Below are 26,564 nucleotides of genomic sequence, written 5' to 3'. Positions count from 1 at the left end.
GAAAGTTCTTTTAATTCTAATTAATTCCATTAATTAATAATGGAAGTACCTCTTCAATCCCTTCTATATTATATTTAGCGTGCGCAGCGTAGGAAAAGATTTTGACTTAGGCTGTCATAATCCTCGGATTTCTTAGTATTAAAAGAAGAAATTGAAAACAAATTATATCCAACCTGGATCAGTCTCAACATGTCATCCGATGAAAAACAAATCGCACGAAACTATTTTTTCCACGGCTAGGTTATTTGATGTATTGACGGAACCCGTATAAGAATCGTTGCTCTGATTGAGTTGCGTCATCAGTATCTTAACAGAAAAGGATATTACAGTTTAAACGCAATGATAGTACGTTTTTTTCTTTGAGAGTAGCTTTTGGTTTTTAATGCAAGTTTTTAAGACGTGTGACCATACAATTTGTTTTCGTTATGTTGACGAAAGATATTCTGGATCGGCTCATGATTCCTTTGTATAGAACTGCAGCAATCCTCAGTCAGTACTTGAAACGTGCTACCAAAGCTGAGAACGTTCAATGTTGCTTAGTAGTATTTATATTTTTATTCTGTTGTTGTTGTTTATCGGCTTCACTAGTCTTTTTCATTGAGCACTTCAATGTCTTGTAATCCGATTAATAAGTGCTCTGAAATTTGGGTAGATAACACAAAAACATACCTTCTAGCCTTATAGCTTTCTCAATTCCAAGCAGTTTCACACCACAGCTTGTTCAAAAGAGTTAAGTAAACTTGAGAGTATTTACCACCACCAGTTTCCACCACTTACGCATTATTCATCCCAAGTTTTCTTTTGATTTTAAGCTCAACAGCCAAACCTGTTGAATGAATAAAAGTTTTATTTGTAAAGTTTTTTTTTCAAATTAACATTACGTTGTGCCATTCTTTTCCATCGCGAGTAGGTGGCTCAATTGAGTTGAGGGTTGTAGCAAATTGGTCCCAATATTAATTTTATTTTTTTTGGAAGAACCAAAATTTGTATTAGTTCTCTTGCAGCTAAATAAACATGCATTGATTCATGTCATTTAATAAAAGAAATGAAATATAAATATGAACTTACATTGCTTTATTTTCCGACATTTATTTTACATAAGCTTCCACCTTTTCTCACACAATATGAAGGTTCGACAAAAAATAAGACGAATGAACAACCATTCGATAACGACAATAGAGTGAGAACAATCTTCGAAAACTTTATGACATTTAAGTCGAATCAATGGTTCTCAATTCGCCAACGGCTCACACTCACGCGATTATCCATTCGACTCGCCAATGGTAATAAGGGTATTAAGTTTGGGCTCGCCAGTAACTCGCTCTTAATTTCTCTTTTAATTGTTTTGCAATCCCTAGACTATTGGTTTCCCAGTTGTATAGTGCATAGTCTGGTGACGACAGGCATCCCCATGTCTTCTAAAACAGTTGTTTTTATATGAAAGCTAAGCACAACTCCACCAATAAACAAAACATTCATTAAAGCAGCTGATTCCAAGTAACAAATACGAAATAAAAACACATTTTTGATTAAATTTTTTTATGATTTTTTTTTTTATTGTTTAAGTTTGAATTTATTTTCATTCCATATAATTTTTTTTTGTTTCTTTTGTAGTTAATCATGATGTATTTATATATATTTTAAAGTCATTTCTTTAATTTAAACGTTCTAATATCTATTTTTTATTTTTTTTTTGTTTTCTTCTTTTTAATTGTTTACTTAAAGTTTAAAATTAAAATGAAATATAAAGAAATATGGTTGTTTTTTTTTTTGAATAATAAAAAAAAACTTTTGTTTGTTGTATTTTTTTATCAATCAATCAACGAAAAATTAAATAATAAATTGTACAAGAGAAGAAACCACTCAAAAAAATATCCATTTCTAAGTGAACAAAAAATTGATATTATCATAAAACGACGTGCATTCAAGACCAAAAATCAAAACAAACAAGAACAGCAGCATTTAATTCTTTGGAGTTTTGGAATTTTTGGAGAATATCGTGATTCGTGATATTAACATTTTCTGAGCTTTGTTTAAAAGAAATCAGTCAACAGCAGCAATATTTAATTCAAAACATAACTTTTAAGCAAAGCCACTCGCATAGAAATAGATATTCCAACATGAGGGTTTTCCTCTCTCTTACAAAAGTTGAAGGATTTGTATGGTTTTTTAAAACTTTTTTTTTATAGTCTAGATTTGAATATTATTTTATTTGAAACTTTTTATTATGAAGATGGTTTGAAGGTTGTGTTTGTTTTTGTATTTTTGTTTTGTTTTCTCTTTCGATTGATTTTAATATCATTCGCATTTTTGTTTTTTAATTAATTTTTGTTTTGGGTTCCTAGGATTTAGTTAAATTTGCTGTATATTTTTTTTTTCTAATAAAATCATATATTTTACATAAAAATAATAATTAAAAATATCTATTTTAAATTGAATAATTACAGAGTAAATTGTTTTATTTAAAAAATGGGGAGACCTACTTTTATTCAGTTTTTGTTTTGTTTCTTTTATTTATATAATATAATATTATATATATATATATATTTAATTTTTATAATATATATATATTTAAATTGTTAAGTTTGGAAACTATATGTGTGGTTTTTGTTTTTAAGCATAGTTTTTTTTTGTTTTTTCGCTTATTTATATTCATTTTTTATACAAAATATTTTTTATATTATTTTTTAATCACAATATTTGATGGAATTTCCTCAACTTGTTTTTATTTGTTGTTGTTGTTGTTTTGTATTCTTCTTTCGTATGGAAATTGTGTGTGTATTTTCTTTTATTTATGATAATAACTCTAGTATGTAATGTTGGTATGTTATATTTGTTTATTTTTTGTTTTGTATTTTTACTCACTCATCTCGTACCCTTTATGTTTTTTTTATTTATAATTAATTGAATGTAAAATAAAAATTAATAAATATTGATTTTCTTCCGTGTGCATGGTTATAGTTTTTTTTTATTTTCTTTAAAAAAAATATATTAATAAAAAAAAATTAATTTAAAATTTAATTATCAAGAAACATGCATACGAAAAGGAAAATCTAAAAATGTACACCCTACTACAAGATTTATTAGGTGTGTTCTTTTCTTTTGTTTATTTGTTTTTATTTAACAGCGCAGCATGCAGTCAGTCAGTTTTCATAATTGTTTTTTTTTTTACAAAACTACTTCTTCTTTATTATTGATCAACAACATTAATTTAAATAAATTATAATTATTAATTCTTTGGAGATAAAAAGATAAGAATGGAAGTGAAAATAACACAGCAGCAAGTTAATTTTTCGCTCCATTTTTACTTTGAACTCCAAAGTCTTGTCATTTTTGTTTATCAATTTATATATACTTTTTTATTATTATCATTATGTTTCTTGTCTTAATTACAATTTTTTTTATTTTATAGATAAATCTAAATAAAGGTGTTCCTATGATTTTTTTGTTTTGTTTATTTAATTGGAAATTCTAGAATATTTATGTCATTCAAAAATAAAACCTTTTAAGTCTATCTAGAGACAATATTTAAAAAAAAAAATACTTTACTTTTACTTAACATAAATAAATATTGTTACCGTTATGTAGAAATTGTTTTTTTTCTTCTTTTTTTCCTATAAAGTAAAATGTATTTTTGTGGACAAAATTATAGGGAAAAGGATGTGACGTGTGGTTACTTACAAATTAAAAATATTTATGTACAGATACTGGAGGAATATCCAATTTGAAAAAAAAAACAGGTATGTACGTTATAAACTTAAAATCGTTACACAAAACATAAAAAAAATAAGTTACAAAATATTTTAAGCGTTTGATTAAGGGGTTTCTCTTTTTTGTTTTCTTTTGACAAACAAACACATGACCAAAAAAATATATTTTTTTTTTGTTTAAAGAGATATCTCGTCTATCTTTTTGTTTTAGTTTTTTTTAACAATTTTTGTTTTGTTTTTCGTCAAATTTATATTTGTGGATTTTAATCTCGCACTTCTTCGGACATTCTTTGTTCCCTACTGATCTCCCTTGTCGGTGTCATTTTCATTATTCGTTGATAGATTCAGGGTTTCTGAATTTGATGCTCCACTTTGACGGGTGTGCCTTGTAGAACGCAATTCCCTTCGCTTCTCGGCTGGGCCATCTAGCGAGTGTTCACCACTCGAACGAGGTCTTTTCAATCTACTCGAGGATCGACGCTCTTCGTAGCCATCACCATCGTCACCACCGGATTGTTGTTTCTTTAAGATCGGTTGAATTATCAACTCGTCAGCTTCTTCGTATGGTGGTGGAAGTTTGGCGGCATCTGCTGCATTTGTTATCGTTAGACTTATGCGGCTTTCACTGCGTTCGCTACGATCGCTGCTTGTGCTAGCACCGGAGCTTATCGGTGGGGCTATGGTTATCGTTGTTTGTGAGGGTAGATTTGCTGCAATGCCTGCAGAGCTTAGTGGCGTGAGGGTAACTTTGTCAATAGGATCACAACCAGAGTGCCCTCCTCCCAAGCCACTCATGTCTCCTCTTCCACCGCCTCCACCTCCGCCAACACCACCGCCGCCCGTCATTCCGCGTAAGCTCTTTTCAATGTTGCTCATTGCGCCAAGATTTAGGGGAAGACATAGCTCATCTTTGGAGCTACTCGATGTGTGACTATCCGAGCGAGAACGTTTCGGCTTGTGGTCGTCATTCATGCCAGACGAAGAAGCCGATGATGTTGGTATTAAGGATATACCCGAACCGAGACCTAATGTGCGCGTGTAAATGTCCATTTGTTGTTTGCTGAACTGCTCAAAGGCATCTTTCATCTCTTGATCACGGCTTCGCTTACTACTACCTCCACCACCACCGCCGCCACCGCCCATGCCACCAAGGCCACCAGCCCCCATAGAGAGCGGTCCACTTCCGGCAGCTGCGGCCATTGCCTGGGCAGCCATTTCGGCCAGGAACGCTTGGCTTAGATCTCCGGCCATTGACATCTGTGGTAGTTGCGATGATGATCCCTTTGAACCACTCTTGCTGGACGAAGAAGACTGCGAACTTGATGGAAGTTTGCCTTGAGTAAAGGCCTGCAATGTTGCTAAATCAGGAGGCAAAGCACCACGGGCCAAGCTCTCCATCCACTTTTGTTGTTCTTTGGCAGCTTGTTTCTCGTGGGCCTCTTTCGATGACATTGAAGACGAAGCAGATGAACGCTTTTCTGACGGTGGATTGGGTTGTCCTCCTAAACTACTCATCAAACGCGACGCTTGTCCTAAATCCATTCCAGCCATGCGACTCAACGACTCCAGGAGATGTGGATCGGCATTACCCATTAACAAACTGGACAGTTGTGCCATCTCATTTGCTGCAGCGCGACTTGACGCTGAACTTCGACCTCTACCACTACTCGATGTTGATGTCGACGAACCGCCCATGTTTGCAGTGCTCATAGCATTCGAACGCGAACTACTGGACTTGCTCTGCGACTGATGGGAACTCTTCGATGTTGACGATGAAGATGTCGGTGGATTATTGGCTCCATTCAACAGGTTATACTGCTGAGCCAATTGATCATACGCAGACATACCAGATCCCAGAGAATATGGATTGAGACCACCCAAACCCAATGGAGGATATAACAAACCTGGATTGGGGAACAGGAACGGGAATGCACTATTTCCAGCTGCAGAAGATGCACTTGATGTTGGGATGTTCTTACTTCCACCACTGTTCCCGCTGGATCCTTGTCCTCCGCCGCCACTGCCTCCTTGCGATGAGCTATTACTCTGCTGAGAGTTGTCATTGTTTTTGCTTTTTTTGCTCGATTGGGAGCTGCTTGCTTTGCCACCGCTATTTCCCGACGAAGAAGGACCGCCTAACCCTCCTAATCCAGCTGTCCCGGCTGCAGCCAAAAGAGCAGCTAAGCTCTGCGCATCCATGCCAGGCAAATTGCCAAGGCCACTCAATGCGGCAAGGTTGTTGCACAAATTCATGTTACTCATGTTGCCAAGGTTACCCAAAACACCCATGCTGCCCAAACCGGGCATACCCGCAAACGGCATGAGGAGAGGATTCTTTGGATCGAAAGCTCCCAATCCGGGTAGGCCAGACAATAGGTTTGGATTGAGACCAGCCAACCCACCAAATTGCATTGCATTGGCTTGATCGATTGCGCTCTGGCGACTCGATTTCTTCGACTGTGATTGTTGGGGTTGCTGCGACTGTTGTTGCTGCTGCGAATGACTGCTAGTCGAGGTGTTGCTAGACGTCGAAGATGGACGACCACCACCGTGATTCTTGCTTGAACTTCCACTGAAGCCGCTTGTGTCCATTTGATTAGATTTTGGTGATGGTGCTGACATTGGATTCTGCATATGTTCCAACCATTTCGGATCAACTTCATATGCTGGATTATCCGTGAGCCTAAACGAAATAATGACATTTTTTCATTTTTTAAATATTTTTTTTTTTTAACAGAGACGTTTTCAAGATCCTTACCATTGCATAAGTCTTTTAAGTTGTGGCGCTTTGTTTCCTGTGAGACGTTTCCCTGTTTGTTTATTTATAACCACAACTGGTTCATCACCCGTAAGACTTTGTGGTCCAGTGAGTTGTGATTGCTGTTGTTGTGGTGGCTGTGGAGGTGGTTGTGGTTGTTGCTGCGGAGAAGCTTTCGGCATCGATGCTTGTTGAGATGAACTACGATTTGATCGACGGTAGTCCATGTTGAGTTGTTCGTTGAGAGCAGCATTTTGTTCAGCCAGCCATTTATTCACCTTGACATCGTGCGAATTGTATTTTGACCTAAAATTTGATTGAAATTATGAAAAACTGATTCAGACCTTGAGGTAACCCCTAAACTTACGTCATTTCCACTGCTTGTTTCATATCAGCCAGCATAACTTCGTATGCTTTACGCTGTGACGCGGGCAAACATTGCATCATTTTCTGTTGCTGTTTAAGGAACGTTTGAGGATCGGCTTGCATAGTTTGAGCAAGCAATGCATTCAAACTATCCTTCGAGGGCACTCCACCCATAGCCATATTTTGTAATGCAGCCAAACCAGACGACGACGTATGCGATGAAGAGGACGACGTCGATGGCATTGATGAGCCACCACTCTTTGATTCTACACAAAAGAAAAGAAAAAGGAAACAAAGACAAGAGGTTAAAATACAATTTCGATAAACGTAAATTACGAGAGACCATCCTTACTTCCTGGAACACTAGTAACTGTTATTGTAAAAGGTTTCTGATTGCTCTGACTGGCCATTGTCGAGGGAACATTTGCAGGTGTTACTGAGACACTTGGTGTAATGGGTTGTTTTTTCGACGAAGGAAGCGATGGATCGGGGAATGTTTTTTGTTCTTTAGCCGCCGATAATCCCAAAACAATTTCGTCGAGTTTCTTGCGTTTCTTTTCCTTGCCTACAACAGGTTCTTCGATTGTCTGTGAAGGGAAATTATTCAATCGGTTTTCGTTTTCGGCTTTCTTGCTGTTGTTTGATCTTACGCAATTATTCTTCTTCATTAATTTGCTAAGGGTATCGTCAAGTTTTCCCTTGTTTCCACTTCCACCGCCGCCGCCGCTTCCGCCACCCATTGAAGATGCGCCGTAGGCTGAGCTCATTGCGGCCATACTCTTTTTATTGCCCATAGAGAAGTCTTGCACTTCACTTAAATCGATTGGTGCAGCTGCAGCGGCAGCCTTGAGCATTTCACTTATGTTTCCAGCTTTGGGAAGACTGAAAGACAAAGAAAAATTGCACTTTAAGACATAAAACTCACTTTCACATTGTTTAATAATGCTTACCTTGAGGACAAATCCATGGGTCCACCCATTTGTGGAGGAGGCGTCTTCATCGGTGGCACTGCTGGCTTATTGAAAGACGGAGTGCTCGTCTGACGCAGAGGATGCTGATGTGCTGGTGGTGGTTGTAGCGATGCCGACGATGAACTTCGTCGTGAATCGTTGCTGTCTTCCTCACCCCCCCATCCTTTTTGGTTCACTAAAGTAAAATTTAAGAAAACAAAAGCATGATAAGAACTCTTGTACAAAAGTAACTAAGTTGGAACTCACTTGACTGCGTGCTGTTTAGCAGAGCATGCAGCTTAGCACGTTCTGTCTCCACGTCAATGGCGATATGCCGCTTCCTCTTCTTGCCCGAAGAGTTAGCAGGTACCGATGGGGACCCAATCGGCGCGGCAGACATCATTGGGGGCTGTGGGGAGGGCCCGGTGTTGACAGGAATTTGGGGTGCCTGAAGCTGAGATTGTAAGTGTTTTGGCATTCCTTGGTCGGTTGTGATGGTAATCACATCTGGTGTCTCTGAGCGACGCTCAATTACATTCAAATGACCAATTATCTCGTGAAGAGCAATGTCTAGATCTACTCCCTGGCAACCAGCATAAGCTGAGTAGTTGGGACCGACCGGCCATTGGTTCGTCTCTGCACAGGTAATGATATGGGAAATTCTCTTTTCTAGAGCAAAGTCCTTCCACCATCGAATCATGCACTTTTCTGCCTTTGGACGTTCCTTATCGGCCTTGTGCTTAACCGAAGGCTGGATTACCTCTAGATCTGGGAAACGTGCCTTTAATTCCGCTGCCTGCTTCTGACATTCTTCTTCAACAGCTTTCTCCTTTTCCTTCATGACTTCCTCTTCGTCGGGTTCTTTTTTTGGACATGGGCTAGCTAGATCTAAAGCATCGTCAGCAGTCTTCTTGGTGGACAAGTCGGTGCATTCAACTGGTTTCTCAGCTGGACTCGATGGAGGAATTGAATCTTTGTCTATGGATTCCTTGTCAGCGTTACCATTTTCGTTTCCTTCTTCTTCTGGCTTTGCCTTGACCTCGTCACTTTCTTCAACGGCAACAATTTCTTTGGAAGAACTTTCCTCCTTTGCTGGTTTTTCTTCACTTGATTCATTTTCTTTTTCTGGAGTTTTTTCCTCTTCGGGTAACTCATCTGTTTCCATCTTTTCTTCATCTGTAGATTCGTGGATTTCTTTGATTGGTTTCTCCAATTCACCACGCAACTCGATATTTTTAAGATCAGATTCAATCTTCTCGGATTTTTCACTCAGATCAGCTGGAGTCTCCTCATCTTCATTAACACTCGAGTCGAGTTCTTTTTTAACCGGTGTCGCTGGTGATTCTTCATCGACTGGCTGCTCTGTTGGTTTGCTTGGAGCGGATAGATCTTCAATTTCTTCGTCATCTGGTTTTTTCTCGATATCAGACTCTGTGATGTCCTTCTGCTCACTTTCTTGTGGTTTTTCGACATTCACTTCCTCCACCTTCGGCTTTAACTCAGCCTCAGCCTCATCAGCTTCAGATTCAACTTTGACTACTTCAGGAACAACCTCTTTCTTAACGTCCTCTTTGACAGGACTTGAACTAGCGTCCAAATCGATGATCTCATCCTTTACAAATGGAGCTTCCATTTTAAAACGCTGAATCTGTGCTTCCAGTTCCCGCAAAAATCTTTTCTCAGATTCAAGGAAGCTAAATGTTGGATCGTTAAATATGAACGTTTCCGATCGATAAATACCGTGCTTAAGAACTGCCATCACCAGCTCCTTGTCGTGCCTTCCTGGATCCCACCAATCGGGTGTATCCAAATTATTTTGACACAATTTCAATCGTTCATCAAACAAATGATGACGAACCACTTCTCGAAGCTTCGACAAAAGCTCCAACCGATCGAGAATCAATTTAGCATGATCTTCATTCAGATCCTCTATAATTCCTTCTAAACCACGTTCACTTTCCTTAAGTTTAACCATAGCCTGACGTTTACACATCGCTATGAAGACCTTATAATAATCACTTAAAGTCTCGTCACTCTTTCGTTCCAAATGTGCCATTGCTTTGAATTTTGTCCAATCGGGTGCAATTATACTAACACCTTGTTGCAAATCCACACCATAACCAGTCAATACCCGAAGGAATTCGTATTCTTCGCGTCGATTCCATTTTTTGGGAATACTTTCAAGGCGTTGACGCTCACGCTCTTTGGCGGCAATTTCCAATTTTCCTTGACGCTCCATTTTCTGGAATTTTTGCAGATTCTACGTTATTTGAAATGTTTTGGGAAAATAAAAAGTTTTAACTATGTGTTTACTCATTACAATACTCAATTTATTATTTCTACTTAAAAGAACTAAATGCATGCCAAATATAAATACAATTTAAATCTAAGTACAAACAAAATGGACGAAACAGAAAAACATGAACATGAACGATGAAAAATGAAACTTCGCAGAAAAAATAATTTGCTACCTAGGACGGTGTTCACACTGCGTCTCATTTGATGCAACGCATTTTGACGTCTCATTATTTCATCTTTCTGACACTTGATGGCAAGAATGAGATAGATAATAAAATAATATTAGGGAGAACGAGATAGAAATATAAAATGTCAACATAAGTCGCTTCATAATAGCCCTATGTTAACATTGTCTAAAATTTTATCTGGCTTTCGGATAGAGCTGGAATAATAGAGGTTTCGGTTTAACCCCAGTATACACCAAAAACAACTATTTCCACTCTGGAAATGTAAGTATTTTCCTATTCAGAAAAAAGTTAAAGGTGCTTTGCATTCTCTCCGTTCTACATAGAAGTGTTTTATTACGAGTATGTTTCTAAACGAGTTGTCTCTCCACAGATATCACAGACTTAAGCATTTGATTAAGAAACATTTTCTCCAAAAAAAAATAGGGGAAATGTTACGCTTTTGAGCAGTGATGGTTACTTTTATTCCTTGGAGCAAAGTTTTCAGTTTGATAAGATGATCTCTTTACTTAAAAAAATATTTCATGCTCTTTTTTTGTGTGCAGCCGTCTTACCACTGCTTTTCTCTTACGAAAGAGTTTAAGTTGCGGGCTACTCATTGAACTGTTTTTTGAAACAAAAACATTCCCCCAGAAATGTTTAAGAAATCAAAACAAAATAAGTTTTTTATCAAGTAGATGTTTTAAGCAAGAACTTCTTGAAGTTCTGGTTTAAGATACAATAGAGAAATTCCTATATAGAACTTTGCTGAAAAAATATGTTTTTTATGTTTTCTTAGAGTATTTAATTTGCAAATTCTACCAGATTGAGTAAACAATATTACATAAATATTTCGGCTTAAGTTTATTATGCATTTTAATAATCAAATCTACATCTATTACATGCTCAGAAATGAAAACAGAACATTTTAATTCTACAATGCTAGCTAAACAAACAAATGGGATCTTAAAATTGTTTGTTAAACCGATTATTTTCTTCGGTATTGTTTTTTGGTTTTTCTTTGGTTTTGCATTAAATAAAAGCAGTTGTTAAATGTTTGAAGCCATGCTAAGTAAATATTTTCAAAGTAAAGCCTAGCCACTGTCTGATTATGTATTTGGTTATGAGTTATGTAAAATGTATCAAAATAAAACCGCATCGAGCAAAAAATAAAATGCATGAATTAATGAAGCAGTAAAATTATTAATTAAAGAAAACATTTTTAGCAGCATGACATATTATAAAAGAGATACTAACCAAATACATAGCCAACTTATTGAAATCCAAGTTGGCCAATTGGCTGGCATCGACTGGATTCAACAGACTGAGCATTAGGCCAATATCGGCAGGTGTTGGCATTTGTACTTGTTGCTGCTGCTGTTGCTGCTGTTGTTGTTGTTGCTGCTGCTGTTGTTGTTGCTGTTGTTGCTGCTGTTGTTGTTGTTGCTGCTGTTGTTGTTGCTGCTGCTGCTGTTGTTGCGGTTGTGAGACCTGCATTTGAGCAGCAGCTGATGTACTTGCACTCGAAGATGATTGTTGGCTACTACCACTTCCACCACTTCCTCCAACAGCACTATTACCACTATTTGACGAAGCACCACCTACTTGTCCACTTACCATATGACCCGATGTATTTGCAGCTTGCATCATCGCTTGCATATTATTTTGTTGTTGCTGTTGTTGTTGTTGCTGTTGTTGTTGCTGTTGTTGCTGCTGTTGCAGTTGCTGTTGCTGGTTTTGAGATGTACCAGCGGCATTTTGCATCATTTGTTGAATATTCGAAGTACTGGGCACTGATAGTGGTGGCGTTGATGAGACCAGTGCTTGAAGCTATATTGTTTTTGAATAGGTATACATAACACAGACATGGTTTTTACAAAATAATTGTAGACGCATATATTTTTGTTCATTGAATACGTAAATGGAAATTTTAATAAAATTTAAAAAAAAATTATGATGCCTAGGTATAGAATTTTTAATAAAAATTAAGATTTTTCGACGTCATTTCCTGAATATTAAATTTATTTTTATTTTTCGATCCCAAAAAAAAAGTAAAATTCAAATGTAAAACACAAAAAACTACTCAAAACAATAAATAAATACAAATCAAATTAAACAAATTTCTAAAAATAAAATACTAAAAAAAACGAATATAACCCAAAAGTTTTGAGATCTTCAGTTGAAATATTGCTAAATAAATATATCGACAAGTTGCTCCATTACAAATGTATGCTTAAAATTGCGAACACTTTTCCAAGTTCAAAAAAGGCAAATCATAACCTTCATTTCTTTGAGTTTTTCTTTTTTATTTCATTAAAGGGCACACAAGGGGTTATTAATACCCTTAGCATGTTCAAAGTTTAAACACAATGCGAGTTTAGAAAAATAGGGAAGGATTAAGGAGGAGAAACCGGTGCACATAAGTCTTTAAGATCGATTGATAAATAGATTTATCTAGTCTTTTAGTTTTGAATATCAAAATGAGAGGTTTTTCCCTCTCATCCTCTCGATGTCCGGTTAAAAAAGAATCTCTATACTTGACAGTACGTCCGAAATTGAAGAAGTCTGATGATCATTCTTGGAAGTGCGAGTATTAAATACAAAAAAAAAGATCCGCGAGTTGATTGTCATCGTAAGGAGTCAGTTATAGCTATCATTGCAACCAATTATTGGACATTTAACAAATGGGTTTTAGTTATCATTGAACAAATTTTCTTTGTTGAAATCAAGCGTTTTAGATTAGGGATATATATCATTAGAAAAAAACTGAAAGGTGGAAACAAACAAAGGAGATGAATTCAGTGAAACGATTTTGTTTAGAAATATTATATAAAAAATCTGCTTTTCATTGCGTCGATATGTGGTTCCCAGCTACTTCTGGCTGTTTGCAGGCTTAAAAACAAAATGCTCGTCACCTATTTAAAGACAAAAGATAAGTCGTTCCACAAAAGTGCTATGCTATAAAAATGTATGAGCAGCGCAGGAATGATTGTGTTGCTTTGGTGAAGATTACGTTCATATAATAAAAGTCAATTCCAAAAAATATAGAACGTGTTTTCTTTGTTAGGCTCAGGACTTTTCAATCTATGTGTTAACCACACAATATGCATGTTTTTATAAGAAATATATTTGTAGGCTTTTTTCATATACAATTAATTCAACTGAAAATCATTAACTTTTGAGTTTAACTAGTCTAAACGAAAAAAATAAACAAAAAACTACCTACAATAATAATTTCAACTCTGAAATAATCTTTATCATTACTATACTGATTTCAACAATTAAAATTTTACAACAAAACAAAATAAAAATCAATTACAAAACAAAATAAAAATTGACAAATTTCAAAAGTAATTGCTCTCAAATATCCACTCACCTTAGCCTTTTGTTGTTGCTTCATCTCTTCTTTCTTGTAATTTCTTTGATAGGCAGTTATAACACGCCTTAGTCGTGTATTTAAATCTTGCATCGATGGCCAAACAGAATCATCAGAAGGCATATTTGTAGGTGGATAGCAACTGCTTGTTCCACTCTCCTCTTCGTCCAAGCCTAAACATGAGTTTGACATTGTCTCATTGTTCGCGGCACTACTTTCATCGGCGCTATTCTTACCCGATGAACTCGGACGATCTGGATCAGCATCTTTGCTGCTTTCACCACTTGGCTTCGAATCAGAATCTTTGGTTGCTGTACCATCATCATCGACTTCATCAGCATCTTCATGCTTTGAATTAGCATCGTCCTCATTGCTAATTATCATAATTTTTTTTTTTTTGAGGGTAAAGTAAAAGAATTGTTTATTAGTATAGATTGTTTATCGTAGGGAATAATTTTTTTGTTTGTTTGTTGGTTTGTTTTAGTAATTTGTGCGCACTCTGAGATGATGAGATTTATTTATATTTAAAAAAATTTTCGAATTTTGTTTATAGTACTTAGTTTAATTTTTAGACAACAGGATAACATGCTTCAACGAACGACAATAGACAGTAGAGAGTTTTTAATACATAATATGTAATTATAATCATCATAAAATAAACACAGAAATAAAATTACAATTACAATAAAACAAATAAATGTTCAGATAACAATTATTTAATCATCATATATGAACAGTTATTATTATAAATTATGAATTTTTTCTTTCCTATTATACGTCTCACTGTCTACACGGACAAAAACACGCATCATACATAATATGGGAGAGATTATTATGTATAGAATAGAATTGAACAAAAACAAAAAAAAATCAAGATTCTCTTAGCCTAGTTTCAGATTTTTATTTGCTACGTTGATACACTTACTTCGGATTCATTGGTAGTGCGCTGTCATCGCCGGGACCGACATGGCTTACGAAGCACAAAATCGGATCGGCACGGATTTGCCGGTACATTTCACAGCCATGCTTATATGTGCCAACCAATAAGCTTTTGTCGCAACAGTTAGGATTCCACCAGGAGCTAGGCGTCTGATCGGGTGTCGGTGGCGGGCGAATGGGGAGCTCGCTACACATGTAAATAGTTTTTTCATTAGGTTTTGAAAAGTTCTAAAGGGTTTTTTCTTCTTGTTTTAATTTTGTTTGTATTATTTTTATTTTTCTAAAAGCCAATTTTTTATTTTCATTTTTATTACTTAAACAAAATTTACCGAATCGATTAAATTTTACATAAAATGATATATTTTTTCTTTTGTTTGATTATATGTAAAGATTGTTTTTTTTTTTTTAAATAAATAAAAGTAAATAGAGGACGCTTAATGAAAATGTGTATAATATATAAAATGTATGATAAAATGTACAATATTAACAGATTCGGTAAAACGAGGGAAAAATATTAGTTTTTTTTAAGTTTTTCGATTCTTAAATTTGTAGCATTGAAATCCCTATTCGCCTTTTGTATAAGGTTGAATTTCGAATTTCCTAAACTTTGTACAACACGGTTTCGGTTTTCCCAATTTCAATATTCACTTTTTATATTCGTTAACATTTGTCTTTAATTTTCACATCACAACGTGTAAATAGAAGTTCAAAGAGTTTCTCAAGTCAAGTTATAATTTTTGGTTTGCTTTTAGCATAACACACGTTTGCAACATGTTATCACGTCTTTAATTCTTTTTTTTTTATAATGTTTTAAGTTCAAAACTTCTCATACTCATGGTTGGTTATGAATGATAATGTTATGCGTTATTCTCTAATCGATTTTTTTAATTTGTACTCTATAATCCAATTTCCTTTAGTTAAAAAAACTATATAATAAATTAATGTATGTGAAAGGGTATCCTTACGTAAGAGGTGTTTTATCTATCAGCAAATTAATACTATTTCACATCGTACACAAAAATTCTTTCTCTGAGAAATTTGTAGGCATAGTGGAAACACAACATTTTTAAGTGACGATTTGTATCAAATTTCAAACTTTCTTTTGACAGGAGAACAAATATGAGATGACCTGCTTAAACGATTAATAAGGTAGTATGCCATGAGCCTGGAATAAAGCAGATGTCGGCTGATTGTATATTTTAAGATGAACCAAATCCAAAACTAGTTCAAAACCAGTCTAATTGACATATCGAGCGCAAACAAAATTAACTACAAATCAAAAGTTTACTGCTGGCCCATTAAACTATTTTTGCCTAAAGTAATAATTGGAAATTACTTACACTTAAGCTAAAACTTGACAATAGTTTTAATGAATTCAAGTATTATGGCCAAATTTTGATAATTTGTATCAAAATAACGGAAGGCCTGGGAAGCAAACTAGCAAAAGTCGAATTTTTATAGTAAACGATTAAATTTTGTGCAGACAAAAAATTGCTTTTAGAAGCAATACTTTAAAAAAAAAAGTTGAGTACGGTACGATGAAATAAATTTCTCGAAACTAAAAAAAACTAAAGCCGTTGTATCACAAAAAAGTGTCCAAGAGATAATTCAGTTGATATCATGGCCACATTTGGTAATGACACTGCTACATTGTGATAGATAAACAAGTAATAGGGCTACCCAAAAATTGTACAATTCAGTAGATTATATAAGTGACTGGACCAAAATTAAACTAAACGAAACAAGATCGATGCTTATTAATTTTACAAACAAGAATAATGAGTCATTTTCAATAAACGAATCAGGAGTACAGCCAAATACCTTGGAATGGCTTTGAATGTAGAACTTAAACGGAAAGAGCACATTAAAAAGAGAAGAGACGAGCCAATCTTGAAGAATGTAGTGGTTACTGGGGATAAATCTGACTTATCTATCTAGACCTTCAAGTTGGAATGGTTACAGAAGTGGTTAAAAATATGCTGTATTAGATCATTAGCGACTGCAAAGCAATACCAACTCCGAAATGGAGACAATCAAAAGATCTAACCCTTTTCAACTGATGGTGTAAAAACTATGGGAAAGTATTATAACTGTAAGCTTACCCTAAAGTGATTTATAAATTAAGAAAAAAACTAATCGGTACCGATTCTTACCGAATGCGTTTTGAAGTTTTCCATTGGATAGACGAAAAAAAAAGATAGAAGTGAATAATTTTGGATTTGGCACCTAAACTGTAAGTGCCCCTACCCCTGAAATGACCCGAACACAGGTATGGTTTGGAGTTGTATGTCACTAAGCCCTAGTTCTCTACGGACTAATTTATTTCTATAATTTAAGATTAAATTTTTTAAACAACGCATTTTTAAGTTTGGACTTTTGTTCCATAATAAGTACATAATGGAAACATTAATTATCGTAGAAACAATAATAATTTTTCTTGGTACGCTAGAAAATGTTTATGATGCCTTAAAAGGTTGTTTAAGAAGTTTAGAAGTCTCTCCAGCGGACTAAATTGGTGGAAACGCACGAAACACGAAAAGAATACATTATAAATATATAAAGAGGAATCCTAGAAGCAAATAAAGTTCACCGACCTTACAAAACTAATGGAACCCACTAAAACTAACCTCTTTAGATAATACATAACAAAACGTATGTTTTGTTAATTCAAACCAGTTTTGTTGAAAATTAATTCTGTTACGTCAAGTATTAAGCAGTTTAATGAAAAGGTGCAGTCCTTAAAAATTTCTCAGCTAAAAAAAAAAATATTTGGAATCGCTTTCTAATTTTAAAAAGAGTGAATGATTCTGAACACGTAGATAATTCTCTACAAAATTGTTTTCTCCAGCCAAAACATCTAGTTTTTTTATTTATCGATCACTTAGCCACTAATAATATCACCTCAAATCAATTAGTTGTTGCCTTCTTTTATAACAAAATTTAATTAACATAATTATTTGTGATTGTTTAATTCTGAATAATCTCTCACAAAAAAATAATGTTTCCTAACAACAAATTTGAGCTTAACATTTACTTTTTAAAAGAAAAATTATATTCAAAACTCAACGAATCCATTGAAAACAAATTCAACGAATAAAGAATATAAAAATACTTAACATGAGAAAAACATATTAAAGATATCATATAGACTTGCATTAAAAAAACATTCCGAACTATATAAAAAGAATTTCCTAATTTTTTTAATTATGTTTTTTTTTTATTAAAAATTTAGAAGAAAAAGTGTTGCATGCTTAACTTTGGAACCAACAATTTGTGTTCTTTTAAAAAACTTCCTAGATTTTAAGCCAATTAAAAAATATTTTTTGTGTGAAGACTTTTTTGTGATTAATTTTTTTTATAGTTCTTTTGTTTTTGAATTATATAAAAACTCCATTTAATAAAACAGAAGAAACCCACTGAACATCGATAGAATGAAAACAAAACACACTTTTTTGTAAATAATTTTGAAAAAGTTGTTCACCAAAATGTATATGTACCAACATCACTACAATTCTCTTTTTTTTGTCAATCAAACTTGTTCTCTCATAAAAATTTTCATAACAAACAAAGCATTGTGTCGAAAGCTTTTTTTCAATATATTAAACATTTAGAGCTTTAAAAAAATTGGCCTTGAAGAAATAGAATTAACTCAAAGAAAAAAAAAACAATGAAAATGAGATGTCATAGATGTTTTCTTATTTTTTTTTAATAAAATGCAAGAAAAGAAAACATTAAAAAAAGATTTACCTTGCTGGAACACCATCACTGATTTGTTGCACCAAGTCTCCAATGACTTCGTGTTGAATGTAGTACAACATTCTCACACGCAATAAGACCCTAGAAGAAAAAGCAAAAGTAAGTATGCGTTGAAAAGGCGTGAAAGTCGATTAAGTTCCGATTCCACACGACTCACTTATTCGCGTGCCGACCCAAATGCTTCTTATAAGGACCCTCTAGATAGACCTCGGCATCGAATTTTTCTTGTTTGCTCCAGTGATTTGGGTCAAGGAGATTTTGGCCACAACCTTTTTCACCGTGCTCTGGCTTAGATGGCCCGCAAGGTGGTTCCTTTGTGTTCTTTCCGCCATTGCGACCTAAGAAATTCAAAAACATTTCAAAGAAAGATACAAAAGATTAGCAAAACTTTGCAATGGGAAGATTTTCGTGGAAGCATTGAAGGCATTTGTTAGGTTAGAGCAAAGCATAAGTTAGTTGTTTTGTAAAATTCTAATATTTACATACTTAGGTGATGTTTTTTTTGGTTTGTAATATTTTTTTTTTAATTTACAACTAAACAAAGGAAGGGGATATTATATCATATAGTAAGCACTATTAATATACATATTTTGTATACGTTGTGGTGATAATTAAGATACACTAATTGCATCGATTGCGAGAGTGTTTTAGAAATACAATCCTTGTTATTATTGTTTGTGCTGCGCGTTCGCATGATGAAAGTTAGTTACTTAAATTGCACTCTTTCGATATTGCTACCAGCTGCCAGCTCTAGGTGTTTGTGATTGTTTGATGGGATAATTAACATTTCACAACATAGCGGGGCGTGTAGATCTAAAACACTGCAGCCGATGTGTTTTGTTGTTGTCTCTCAAAAATGCAGGTAAAAATACCGTTCGTTTTTTACCATACCTTTTGCATTCCTACCTCGTGGCACCAAATTGTGTAAGCCACTATGGTCCCTGCTGATCTTCTGCAGTTCCCCATCTTCTGTTGGTGTTATAAGATCCCATATGAAATTTTTAATCTTCTCATCACCTTTGTATACTTGTAAACAATAAAGGAGCTGCAAAAAACAATGTAAACAAGAGAAAAGAGTATTACTAAATGTTGATAAATCTAGGTTCTAGGCACAAATTGTGGCTTTTTTTGTAATCAGTGTTTGAGAAGTTATTTTTACTCAGTGAAAACCTGAAGTTTCCTCAATATTAGCATGATAATCATCATTTTATTGTGCTTAAGATTTAAGTTAAAAGTTTTATACTTACAATAACTCGGGCACATTCTTCAACGTCACTTTCACGCCATCCTCGTTTGAACTGACCAAGTTCTTGGATTTCTGGCCAACGTCCCCATCTGGAAGAAAATAATATTTTAATGTTAAAATGACGAAGTAAAACTAAAAACTGACAAAAACATTAATTTTTGTTTCCATTCAGTGAGTGAGAAGATTTTTACTCAGCGAAAACCTAAAGTTTTCTCAATATTAGCATGGTAATCATCATGATGGAAATGTATGCCCATATTTTTAAATAAAGAACTACAGAAGCTAAAAACTACAAAATCCTTTCTTGACACGTATCAGTGTGGTTTCAGGTCAATCAGATCAACGATTGCCCAAATTTGTAACCTCAATTGAAAGGCACGTCCTCGTCAGGTCTTTCTAACTGCTCCGCTATGCGTTGGTCTTAAAGTAAATGAAGACAAAACAAACCATATGCTATTAACAAAAAAACCTCATCTGTCAATTACCTAGGACAACGTTTCACTGATGGTAGCGTAATTTCGAGGTAGCTAAGGATTTAATCTTTTTTGAAACAAATATCCAAATTCCAGGAACAACACCTAAGTGAAAACCGACGACGAATCAATTACCCTTGTTTAACTTCGGTTTGGTAAAAAAAATGGGTGTAAAATGCCTTTTTGAAATTTTTCCGAATAACATCCCGCAGGCTCTGACGACGGTCAAAAAGACCAAAACTCCGACTTAGGGAGATTGTAAGGACCGTAAACAATAGAATACGCAAAATACCTTCGTGGACAATAAGGATTTAAATCAACATAAGAAGCAAACCAAAAATATCGTTTACTTCAAAAATATCTCTGAAATATGTATTCTTTGAAATAAATTTCAATTTCTTTTTTTTTTTTTGTGTATGAACTTTTTATTTTATAAGAAATTAAGTCAAGACAGGAGAAAATGTTTAATCGAATGAATAGCCCCAGAGGATCACCTAGAATGGATAAAGATATCCATGAAGTAAAGTTCCCCACTAGCTATAATCAAGATAATGCTGAAGCAATGAAAGAATGCTTAGCAAAAAAGGACAGCGTCGCCGCGTTTCGAATGCTACAACGCGTTCATAAAGAACTGCATTTGATAAAACTTGAAAACTTCGTTTTAAATGATTTTCTACAAAAAAACGATCCAAAACTTTTAAATGACTTGGATAATTTTAAAAAACGTAACGCAAAAATTAGACTCTCAATGATGGAAAAACGCAAATCACTGGTAGACTCATCGTATCTGGGAGGAAGACAATCAAGGGCTACAAGTTTAGCGGGATCTGCAATTGGCTCTTTGCAAAAACCTGCCCAAGAATACAATTTAAACTATCGCACCAAGATCGATATGGCCGAAAGACTCATAGTGGAAATAAAAAAGCAGATCGAAGTAATAAAAGCTAAAGGCGTCGATGATATCAAAATATTAAAGAGTAAAATTGAGGCGATGCGCTATCAGTGTGCTGATAGACAAGAAATTATTAGAAACTTTGAGATGCACTTTTTACTTAACGATGCACTTATATATGCAACAGAAAAACAAAAGATAAAGCAATTTCGCAAATACATGAACAAGTGCCTTAAGAATGGAAAAACAATGTTGGGAACAATGCGCCTAAAAGTCACATCTGTTAAGGAGCATTGTCATCAGCTGCGAACTATACTCATCAGCAAAGCTGAAATAAGTGGAATGTTGGTTCCAGTTGACTTTGAACAATTGCAAATAAAAAAAGAAGAACAAATACGAATATTGGAGGAAAAGAATATCAATTTGTTTGGCTTGAAAGAAGTTGCTGGAAAGACTGCCCAATGCTTAGCAAAAGAGAAGAAGAATCTCGAAACTCTAGAAGAGAAATCTAAGATCCTAGTCGAAAAAACTGCTAAAGCTATAAAGGGCATTTCAAAGTTAGAAAAGGAGTCAAGAGTTTTTGAGAACGAACTGGAACTGGAGGAGGAGGGTCTTAGACATTTTAAAATTCAAGCAGAAGAATTTGAAGCTCCAAGTATATTAGATTACATTAATAAAAAACAAGAATTGGTCGCTTTGCAAAAAGAACAAAAACGTTTACAACGAAAAGCTAACATTAAAACTATGAAATTAAAAAATATTATTTCGAAATTGAGAGCAGAAAATAAATATAAATAAAAAAATGTATATTTAGCGCTCACCCATAAGATAAAAGTCCCTTTTCCACTTTAAAGCATTCTGATTTTGCCCAGTTGCCATATTGTATTTCTTCCAGACCCATCGCCGCCAAAGTATCACGATCTCTTGGTATGTAGTCTTCATTACCATTGCCACGACTTCTTCGTGCAAGTTTTTCTTTCCTTCTTCGACTTCGAAGTCCTAAAAATAAAACCAAGTGTTTAAAACATTAAAATAGTTTTCTAATAAAATTTTCTTCAAATCCAACCCTCACCAATGCTATCTTCATCACTATTCTCTGCAGATGAACCCTCTGACATATCCATAACATCTTCATGTCCATACCGTTTAATTTGCGTCCTTCTTCTAGGCTCCGACAGAACTAAATTCTCTTCTTCATCTCGTTCACATGCATCGGGATCGATATCTGCTTTTTTAGCCCATTTTGTCCAGAAGTCCGGATCATCTACTTTGATGTCAGATCTATTGCCTGATGCAGCAAATGAAGCCTTCGAAAAGGTTGAGCCTTTTTCCGACTCCATCGTGATGACCTGAGTGCGTCTTTGTAAAATCGAATCGATATCTTCTTCACAAAACTTATCTCCTGCATCATCGTCCATGACAGCCCCGTATGCTCCCTTCTTGAGTAAATCTTCGATTTCTTTTTTAGAAAGTTGTCTATTGCTGCTGTCCTTGCCCTGTGACGTATTCATCGATTGGAGAATAGCCTTATCCAGACCCAATTTAAGTGAGGCTTTATCGAACATCTCTCTTTCGTAGGTGTTACGACAAAGGAGACGATAGATTTTCACCATCTTTTGCTGACCAATACGATGGCAACGAGCTTGTGCTTGCAAATCGTTCTGGGGATTCCAATCACTGTCATAGATTATCACAGTATCAGCAGCTGTCAAATTAATTCCCAATCCACCAGCTTTGGTACACAACAGGAACACAAAACGATCAGAGTCTGGTTTCGAGTACCTATCGATGGCAGCTTGACGAAGATTTCCTCGAATTCTACCATCGATACGCTCAAATGAATATTTCTTGTAAAGCAGGTAATCTTCCAAAATGTCCAAGCAACGAACCATTTGACTGAAGATCAGAACTCTGTGTCCATTGGCTTTTAGCTTGGGAAGAAGTTTGTCAATTAACACCATTTTACCGGCAGAATTGATAAGATTTTTATAATAGGCTTCATAATCTTCTCCATGTTGAAGACGGTAATCGTATTGAATTTGCTCCTCAGCACCATTCAAGAGATACGGATGAATGCAGCACTTTCTCAACTCCATCATAGTATTCATGAGGTTCGGAATATTCGCCGATGTGGTACCTTTCTTCAAGAAGGAGAAATTCTGTTCCAGAATACCACGATAGTACTTTTTCTGAATGTTTGTCAATTCCACTTCAATAATTGTTTCTTCTTTTGGAGCCAACGACTTTTCTACGTCGTCTTTCAAACGACGCAACATCATTGGTTTTAGGAGGGCTTGAAGTTTTTGGACTTCTTCTTCGGTCCTTAAACTGCCGAAATCAGTCATAAAGGTCTCTGCAGATGCGAACTGAGCCGGTTCTAAGAAGTTCAACAGCGAGAACAACTCACTGATGTTGTTTTGCAGTGGTGTTCCCGAAAGCAGAACTCTGTGTTCCAAACTAAGTTGCCGCAATCCTTCGAGGAGTTTGCAATTTCGATTCTTCAGACGATGTGCCTCATCAATGACACATAACCTCCAATTGAAATTCTTAAGATCCATATAATCCGTGACGATCATTTCGAACGTTGTAATGAGGACATTAAACTTAACCAATTCCTTGTTGACTTTTCCTGAGTCCTGTTTGAAGAAGAACTCATAATCCTGTATCATTTGTTTGCTGGTGACAGATCCATGATAGACGACAACATTCATATCCGTCCAACCCTCGAATTCACGCTGCCAATTGGGAATGGTCGACAGGGGAGCAATTACAAGGAATGGGCCTCTTATGCCGTACTCCCACACCGAATGAACAAAAGTCAAACTTTGAATGGTCTTGCCCAGACCCATCTCATCGGCCAGAATACAATTGTGAGAGTTGTACCAAGAGAATTTCAACCAATTCAAACCTTCCAACTGATATGGACGTAGGGTGTTTCCATTCTTGTACACCGGCGTCTTCTCTAGTTTTTTCCACAGATCCGGTGTTGGGCGTTTCTTTTGTTTCCATTCCGAACGTGGTGGAATTTTGGTAAACACTAAAAATTGATCAATTTTTTCTTCATCCACATCTTCTTCCAACTCCCATGTGCAGTCTTCATAGGGCAGCGACTTCCATTTGACCAGATAGTGCTTGGTCACCTCACCTGTGGCTGTGTCAGTGTGCTCGGACATGTCCAACACCCGATCAACTTCGACAAAGTCTGGATTGAAGGGTTCTTCTTCGATATTTTCGAAGATATTCATTTGTTGGGCTTGTTTCTGCTGAAAACGACGGATTTTAGCGGAGATTCTTCGATCTCCTTTGAAGAGTTCCTCTTCGGTTCTCCATTCACAGTGGAGGTACGAGAAATTGCGGTACTTCACAAAGTACTCCTCAACTTCAATGAACACCGGCTCGGGTTTCGATATGTCGGTTTCATCTTCCGGTTTTTTGCCTTCTTCCCCCTCGATAGTTTCAGTCGGTATATCGCCTTCCTTTTTCTCTTCTTCATCTTTCTTCACTTCTGCTTCGACTTCGGCTTCATTGGTCTCAACTGACTTCTCTTCCTTTTCTTCAGATTCGACTATGGGTTTTTCTTCTTCTGGTGTTTCTTTCTCATCCTTAACAGGTTTCTCTTCAGATGGAGTTTCGTTTTCTTCTTCTTTCTCATCGACTTCCATTTTTTCAACTTCAGGAACATTTTTCTGCTCCTCGTCTGCTGGCTTTTCTTCTTTATCTTCTTTCACTTCTTCATGTTTCTCTGGAATTTCGACTTCTGCTTCAGCTTCAGCTTTGTCTTCTTCGTCTTCAGTCTTCTTGGGTATTTCTTCTTCACTTTCTTTTTCTGTTTCAGGTTTAACCTCAGTTTCTTCTGTTTCCATTTCAACCTTAGCTTCCTCCTTATCATTTATGGAAACTTCTTCCATCTTCTCGTCTTTTTCAATGACAGTTTTCTCTTCTGTAATTTCCTCTTTTACTTCTTCTTCTCCATCTTCTTTCCCTTCTTTCTTTCCTTCTTCCTTTTCTTCTTCCTTTCCTTCTTGCTTTGCTTCAACTTTAGGCTCTTCTTCGTCTGCAGTTTTCACAGGTTGTGGTGGCTCTGGAGGGCGCAACTCCCTCTTTCCCATTCGAACTGCCAGCACATATTGAACAACCATGCTATCTTCATCACCAGTGTTCACATAAACATAGTTAGGCTTGGAAGTTTCTGGGACTTTCTCTTCCTTCGCAGCTGGAGCTGAGTGCTCTTCTGCAACTTCTGAATTCACACCTGAATTATCTGCTAACGTCTCGGTTCCAGCGTTACTTTCTGCCTTCTCAGCATCACTATTAACACCTGATGAAGCTGCAGCTGACGCAGAAGCCGAAGCAGGCGTTGAGGCAGTAGAACCTCCACCTTTCTTCTTTTCCTTTGCTGGAGAGGAGCTTATTATTGCGCTTCCTTCATCGTCTGAAAAACGCAACATCACATCGTCAATGTACTTCTTGCGCGATGTATTTCTAGCCGAACGCCTCTTCAAACTATCAAGCTCTGCATCGGGTGGTGGTGACGGTGGTGGAGTCGTTGCCATATCATCATTTTCGCCATCAGATTCTGGCACAATCCTTCCACGATTCTTTCGCTTCTTGCTTGATAGAGATCTATTACTACTTCCTACTGATGATTTTCTCCTGCTGCTACCACCAGAAGATTTCTTCTTTTTCTTTGAGCTTGGAGTGGCTGAATCCACAACTGAATCTTCATCACCATTCTTGGTCTCTTCGTCAGCGATCGCTTCCTCACCACACGTTGATTTGGGTATTTTGCTAACTGGAATATCATCATAATCAGGTGTCTCGCCATCCATAGGTGCGGGCTCATCTGACGTCGTCGTCGGTGGTTCTGGAACTGCACTGTCCTCGTCATCTTGATCTTGAGATTTTGCAGCTTCGTCACCGCTTTCAGTCTTTTTACTATTCGTGTTCTCCAACTGGGGATCTTCACCTTCTTTGCCTTTTTTGCCTTTCTTTCCCTTGCCTTCTTTGGGTTCCTTCTTCTTTTTCTCTTTGGGAGTAGCAGTTTTTTCTTTTGGAGACTTATTCGGATCTTTTGGAATGCGTGGCTTGCGCGGTTTCTTTTTCTTTCCACCCGCCACATCAGTCGAGGTGTCAAGTTCGTTGGATGAATGATCCTGTGATATATCGCAACTCTCGTTGAAATCCATCATCGAAACTACAGATGTATCACCAGCGCCTTGAGTGACGCAGTCTTCGGATACTGGTAGGTTAGTTGGTATGACGCTAGTATCTGGAGGCATTTCTCCAGCAGCCAACGCCTGACCTTTGTCGCCCTTTTTGGCACGGGGCTTCCTTGGTTTGGAAGCACCTTTATTTCGACCTCTCCCTGTAGTGCTAGACACCTGAGGACTCTCAACCATTTGAGTATTTGTATAGATTGAGTTCTGGAATATGCACTGCGGGCCACCATTGCACTGATCCGTCGTTTCGTGAGCTTGTAACATATTATGACGCTCTTGAAGACGAATGATCTTTTCTTGGGTTTCTGGGTTGGGTGGCGTACAGTAGAGCTCCTGAAGTTGTTGTTGAAGCGCGGCCCGTTCTTGATGATGGAGAATGGGGCCAGGCATGTACGGATAAGGACCTGGAGGGAAACC

At 36.1% G+C, this 26,564-nt stretch overlaps 2 protein-coding genes across 17 annotated transcripts in view; one reads left to right on the top strand and one right to left on the bottom strand.

Annotated features, from left to right (window-relative positions):
- Positions 1-1,835: 1,835 nt before the first annotated feature.
- The window catches only part of LOC129949370 (uncharacterized), a 52,009-nt gene continuing 27,280 nt past the window's right edge, over positions 1,836-26,564 (bottom strand). For 4 of the 16 annotated variants that reach the window (XM_056060777.1, XM_056060774.1, XM_056060775.1 and 1 more), the window contains 15 exons: positions 22,001-26,564; positions 21,750-21,927; positions 19,565-19,652; positions 19,209-19,362; positions 18,475-18,655; positions 18,309-18,398; positions 14,548-14,748; positions 13,623-13,995; positions 11,504-12,076; positions 8,052-10,044; positions 7,785-7,980; positions 7,187-7,716; positions 6,836-7,100; positions 6,469-6,774; positions 1,836-6,393 (listed from right to left, as the gene is read on the bottom strand). The exon at positions 22,001-26,564 is cut by the window's right edge and continues 3,337 nt beyond it. In XM_056060777.1, the coding sequence (XP_055916752.1) occupies positions 4,008-6,393; positions 6,469-6,774; positions 6,836-7,100; positions 7,187-7,716; positions 7,785-7,980; positions 8,052-10,044; positions 11,504-12,076; positions 13,623-13,995; positions 14,548-14,748; positions 18,309-18,398; positions 18,475-18,655; positions 19,209-19,362; positions 19,565-19,652; positions 21,750-21,927; positions 22,001-26,564 (12,078 nt within the window). In that variant the 3' untranslated portion in view covers positions 1,836-4,007. The remainder of the gene's footprint in view (positions 6,394-6,468; positions 6,775-6,835; positions 7,101-7,186; positions 7,717-7,784; positions 7,981-8,051; positions 10,045-11,503; positions 12,077-13,622; positions 13,996-14,547; positions 14,749-18,308; positions 18,399-18,474; positions 18,656-19,208; positions 19,363-19,564; positions 19,653-21,749; positions 21,928-22,000) is intronic. The other 12 variants (XM_056060789.1, XM_056060788.1, XM_056060781.1 and 9 more) reach the window with 12 other exon arrangements.
- Positions 20,449-21,753, top strand: LOC129949372 (coiled-coil domain-containing protein 113). Its single transcript, XM_056060792.1, has one exon. The coding sequence runs from the start codon at positions 20,497-20,499 to the stop codon at positions 21,724-21,726; it is 1,230 nt and encodes a 409-aa protein (XP_055916767.1). The 5' UTR covers positions 20,449-20,496; the 3' UTR covers positions 21,727-21,753.

This window comes from Eupeodes corollae, chromosome 3, assembly GCF_945859685.1.
Source record: "Eupeodes corollae chromosome 3, idEupCoro1.1, whole genome shotgun sequence".
In the NCBI taxonomy this organism is placed as follows: Eukaryota; Metazoa; Arthropoda; class Insecta; order Diptera; family Syrphidae; genus Eupeodes; species Eupeodes corollae.
Note: the sequence above shows the minus strand (reverse complement) of the source record. Positions and strands in the feature narration are given on the sequence as shown.

What these genes read in the sequence shown, in the direction of transcription:
- LOC129949372 (XM_056060792.1), top strand. Translation starts at nt 20,497, where the DNA reads ATGTTTAATCGAATGAATAGCCCCAGAGGATCACCTAGAATGGATAAA.